We start from the raw sequence: 5203 nt of genomic DNA, 5'->3' as shown, positions 1-5203 counted from the left end.
AGTCGTACCACCAGCGTCGAGGACAGGAGCGGGTATAACGCCCACCACTGTGCCTCCTCCTCCTCCGGTGGGCACTTCTAAAAGGTCAATGTGCTACGGCTGGCCAGAGCTACCAACATGTCACCTGTCCTCATCCTCTGAGATGTCCCTTTGACACAGTCACCTGTCTGAGCTTGGCACCACTGCGATGGCCCTTCAGATGGTTTGAGTCCTACCGCTTGGGCACAGACATGAGCAGAGATGTCAGGGGTGCACGAGGTGACCAAGGGGGGGGGGGGAGTGGGGGGTCCCCCAAGGATGGGTGCTGTGCCCTCTGTTTTTCTCCCTATACACCTCCTCACTGGACCCCATCGTCAGTCCTATGGTTTCAGTGCCACGCAGAGGACCACATGGCATCAACTGGAACCTCTGGCTCACTGAGAGCACAACCTGCATGAAGGAAGACCATCTGCAGCTCAGCCCGGCACAAAGACGGACCACCTTGTTATGTTCAGCACCCCATCTCAGTGCTCAGAGAGGCCAGGTGAGCCTTGAGGTGGCCACTGATGACCAGCCCTGCAGGTCCACTTCACAGCGTCCTCAAGACCAGGGGGTCTCTGACCGAGTAGGTGGTGCAGCGCCCGCGCCAGGCTCTGGCCTCAACACATCAGGCCTACTACAGCTCGCCACTGGAGATGATTCAAAATGCGGAGGCCCATCTGGTGTTCAAGCAGCCGAGGTGGGCACATGTCTCTTGAGGTCACTGCATTGCCCCCCTGCAGCAGCACACATTAAGTTCACACCCTTGAGACTCGCCCACCGAGTAGTGCCTTGTGAGCACTCGGGTCTGCCGATGTGTGGCGTCTGGTGATGCCACCTCTGCGTGGTATCAGGCCTCAGGTCAGACTTTTTTCATGTGTTGCTGTTACCTGGGAGAACAAGCTGCCCGCCTTCGTTTGGGACTTCTGCCTCCCTCAAGGTGTTTAAGGAAGCGTTTGGGGGATTTCTGTCTAAATGGCTCGTCACTTGTGATGATTACTTTTGTCCCCTTCCTTGTCCCGTCACACTTGTTTCCCAAACGGTCCCCAGACTAATGTTTACTTGATTCTGTTGACCTAATTTGTAAGTTGCTTTGGATAAAATCATCTGCCAAGACTATAAATATGAAATAATATTAATAATAACAACAAATCTCTACACAAAGCCACACCACAAAACACTGCCATAAATAGTCTGATGAAATGGCTGGCCTTCACCCTAACCCTCAGACCCCCTCTTCTGGACTCAACCAGCACCCATTCCCCTCCACATTACTTCAAGGAGCAGCTGGTGAGTGGGGTGGCACGACGGCCACGGTGTTCACAAGCCAGCACTGAGGGTGACTGTGCTGAAGGAGTTGTCATTTCCATGACTGGCACCACTCATGCCCACCTAACCTATTAATGCACCACCTGTAAAAGTATGAGTGCACAGTTCCCGGATGTACCAGTAAAGCCCTTTGGTGGTGGGGTCTCGATGGAAGGGCGCTATATTAAAGAAAAATCGTACACATTATGTGCCCTCAGGCCACCATGATGTTTGTCGCCATCTATTTACCACCACCAACCCTCCCTCGCTCGCTCCAAATTCCGTGATGGGGGGCACACAGTCGCCTTGTCCTCTGGGCAGGGGCTCGGCAGAGCGGTCAGGTCGTGTCAGCCAGGCGACACCGCGGGCCGCACCTTTGTCTCGACTAAGACTAATTTGACACCGCCCCGCCCAGGATGCGTGTCCCTCCAAAAAGGTCCCACATGTGTTGGCTCCTCGTAACGGCCGTCCGGACGGTGCCACAGGTGGACACGACGGCCCGAAGTCTCCGCCAGACGCCGCGCTCGTTTAAGGCGAAGGGCTCGGCCTTGTTTGTTTACATGACGGGTTACAGACACCAAATCCTTCCGCCGCTCGGTCTGCCCACAGGACGCGTCACCAATATCCCTCCGCGCATTTTAGCTGAACGTTGCGGAGCAGCAACAACAGAACCCGGCTCACCCTCATGAGAACAGCGCGGATCTGTCATGAAGGATACGCTTTAAAAAGCCGAGGTTACGGGGATCCTCCTGTGCTATCGGGGGCCATCGTTCATGTAGGGACTATTTAGGATGCAGGAATGGAAACTGCTGGGCGAGAGGGGAGGGGGGGTTTCCCTTTGTAAATACAATACAGTGCATTATCTCCAAACTCACGTTGTACTCGTAACATCACCTGAATGTTATTTAATACTTCAATTTTTTCCGTTTTCATTTTCGATAAGCTAATAGAGAATTAAGAAAACAATTCTTCCACATCTGTCTGCGTCCACCCCTTGGCGTTGCAGGATAGTCTCGTCCGGAGGGCTGTTACCCAGCGCTCTCCTGGGATAGGGCTGATTTTGTTAAAATTGGCACAGCGTCGGACCAATTCCATGGCACACTGGGCTTAGCAACAGAGCTCCGAGCCGTCTGCCCAATGGTCTCGATCAGCGAGGGCGGGCCGAGGCGGCGGCAGGCGGCGGGCTGGTACTTGGAGTCCACCCAAAGGCAATATGGGTCGGCGAGTTTTACAAGCGCTGCTTTTCGTGTGCGTCGTGGGGCGGTAGGACTACAAATCCCTTGCACTTACCTGCGCCGCGCCGCATGCGTACTCGGGCACGTTCGTCTATAAAGGAGCGAGGGCTCCCTCTGTTTCCCAGTAGTTTTTGGTGAGGGTGAAAGTGGCAACGCTGAGGTGTGAGTGACAGCCAGGGGCACGAAGGAGTTAATGCTAGTTGAGCGGGTGGAAGCGCACAGCCATTCTTCCCAACTTCAGGAGACATCATGAAAAACGGGCGTCTTTCATTCACACTTGTCAAGTCGGCCGCCAACTTGTTTCGACTAAGCAGGGATGTAAAAATTGTCAAATAGCCATAGCGTTGTAGACGAAGTGGGACGAGCTTGACGGACGGACTTTGTTGTTGTTTTTTTTTTTGATTGCTCGGGGGGGGTGCCGTCACGCCCCCCTCCCCCTTTTGTCGCCTGCTGGAAGGCATCATGTCTAAACCTCGCGATCAAGAGGAGAGCCGCGGCGAAGAGGCGTCTGGCGGCCGAGCAGGTGGGAGTGTTGTGCCCGGGCATCTCCCAGCCGTCGACGAGGGCGGCACTAGGGGGCGCGCTAGAGAAGCTCCCCCGCCACTGAACGCGAGCAACAGCTGCGGCAACAGCAGTCCCGCGGGCGAGCCGAGGCAGGGGGGCGAGGAGGTGTGTCTCGGCGACTGGGCAGGAAACGCGCATCCAGCCGCCGGCCACGGCAACCAGGGCCCGCCGGAGACGCGACAGCTGGGCAAGAAGAAGCACCGGCGGAGGCCTTCCAAGAAGAAGCGGCGCTGGAAGCCCTACTTCAAGCTGTCATGGGAGGAAAAGAAGGAGCTGGACGAGCGGGAGACGGCCAGAGCGTCGCGCCTCCGGGAGGAGATGTTCGCCAAGGGGCTGCCGGTGGCGCCCTACAACACCACGCAGTTTCTGATGGAGGACCACGACCGTGAGGAGCCCGACCTGAAGCCCGAGCTGTGCGCGCGCCGGCCGGCCTGGGCCAGTCGCTCGGAGGACACGGCCAGCGAGGAGGACTTTCTGGACCCCGACGAGGAGGACGAGAGCGGCGGCAGCGACGGGATGGGCCAGGTCGGGGGTGAGTTTCTGCAGCGGGACTTCTCCGAGACGTACGAGCGCTACCACGCCGAGAGCCTGCAGAACATGAGCAAGCAGGAGCTGATCCAGGAGTACCTGGAGCTGGAGAAGTGCCTGTCCCGTCTGGAGGAGGAGAACAACCGGCTGAGACTGCGGCTCGGGAGCTCGGCGGCCAGTGCGGCGCCGCTGCCCCCTTCCCCGGCCGGCTGCCCCCGGGTGCGGGAGCTGGAGACCGAGCTGGAGAGGCTGCGCGCCCAGAACAGAGAGCTGCTGCGGGAGAACGACGAGTGGAGGCGAGAGAGGGGCCTGCTGCCATCCGCGGCGGCGGCGACGACAACGACGGGGGACTGAGCTTAGCGAGCGAGCCGGCCGGCCGGCCGCCACAGGGCACGAGTATCCGAGCCAAAGGGCCGCCCATGTAAGTACGGTAGTTCATTTTATAAATCCGGCCTTGTCTTCACTTTCCAGGGATTTATAAATACAACTACTCGGCCACTTGCTCGTTTTTCTTTCTTTTTATCGCAATACTTTTGTACTTTTTATTCATTGTCAGCCTTTTTTTTTTTTTTTTCTGCTTTGGACTCCAGAGAAGTTTCTAGACTTGAGACTTGAAAGGGAAAAAAAAAAAACCAAACCTTTCCATAAATACTGTATATATTTTTAAAAAAAGAAATGGAAACTTTTTATGAGAACAGAATTACTAAAGAATCCATTGTGTATTGTTGCTGGCCCGTTTTTATTTTTATTTTTTTTTTTACTCTTCTACCTTAACGGCAGCTTTGTTGTGGTCTGTTAACGTGAACCTGACCCCCCCCCCCCCCATGTCCCCAGTTTGTCGTCGAGCCCCCCGCTTGTTGTTACTCCAATGCCCCTCTTTTTGTAAATACTGTTCTTTATGTATTCATATCTATAAATGATCTCAATGAGGCCTTGGCTTGTTCATTTTGAATACAAGTGGATGGCGTGGTGAGAAGTTCTTGGCTGGGGGGCTCCTCTTGTTGTTCCGATTGGCCATCTTAGTTATTCTTGTGGTGCCATCGGCTTGACCCTCAGAGTTAGTGACTTAGGGGAGGAGCAGGCGACCCGAGCAGCGCCGCTGTAGAAGGCAGGCAGGCCGATGTGTGCAGCTTGTGGTCCTCCAGGTGTTAAGGTGTTTGGTAAAGGGGGGGGGGGCAAGGAGGGGGTAATGTTGGGTCAGACGGAGCAACTGAGCAGACCCCTTACTAGCAAGAAGAGGGGTCCTCTTGGTTTGGCTTTGTGTTGGGCCCCCCCAGAGGAGTCATGCTGGTCCTGTTCTCGGCACTGGGGGGGCCGCGTGTTGGCCGTGTGCTTTCCCACCCTGTAGATCATCTCCTTGTTGTGAGGAGAACGGGCCATTCAGTCCCACAGAGCTCGCTCCTCCAAAGTCGCACTCTGAGGGTCTCTAAAGCCATCCAAGTGGTCCTCTGTGTGAACGTTTGTTCCCTTTTCCAAGTGTGTCCCCTTCCCTCCCCCGTCTTGTCATTTGACCAAACTTTAGGCCAGGTGTGACCGCCTGGAGGTCCGCG

At 55.8% G+C, this 5203-nt stretch overlaps 1 protein-coding gene across 1 annotated transcript; it reads left to right on the top strand.

The window, feature by feature from the left end:
* The first annotated feature begins 2437 nt into the window (after positions 1–2437).
* LOC114665042 (protein HEXIM1-like) lies at positions 2438–4522 on the top strand. The gene has a single exon (XM_028819412.2). It carries the CDS (start codon positions 3024–3026, stop codon positions 4005–4007), a length of 984 nt encoding a protein of 327 aa, XP_028675245.1. The 5' UTR covers positions 2438–3023; the 3' UTR covers positions 4008–4522.
* Positions 4523–5203: the final 681 nt, after the last annotated feature.

The sequence above is a fragment of the Erpetoichthys calabaricus genome, chromosome 14 (assembly GCF_900747795.2).
Source record: "Erpetoichthys calabaricus chromosome 14, fErpCal1.3, whole genome shotgun sequence".
NCBI lineage: Eukaryota > Metazoa > Chordata > Cladistia > Polypteriformes > Polypteridae > Erpetoichthys > Erpetoichthys calabaricus.
The sequence above is the reverse complement of the archived record's forward strand: the minus strand, read 5'-3'. Positions and strand labels throughout refer to the sequence as shown.

Excerpts from the sequence above, each read along its gene's own strand:
- LOC114665042 (XM_028819412.2), top strand. The coding sequence starts at position 3,024 with ATGTCTAAACCTCGCGATCAAGAGGAGAGCCGCGGCGAAGAGGCGTCT.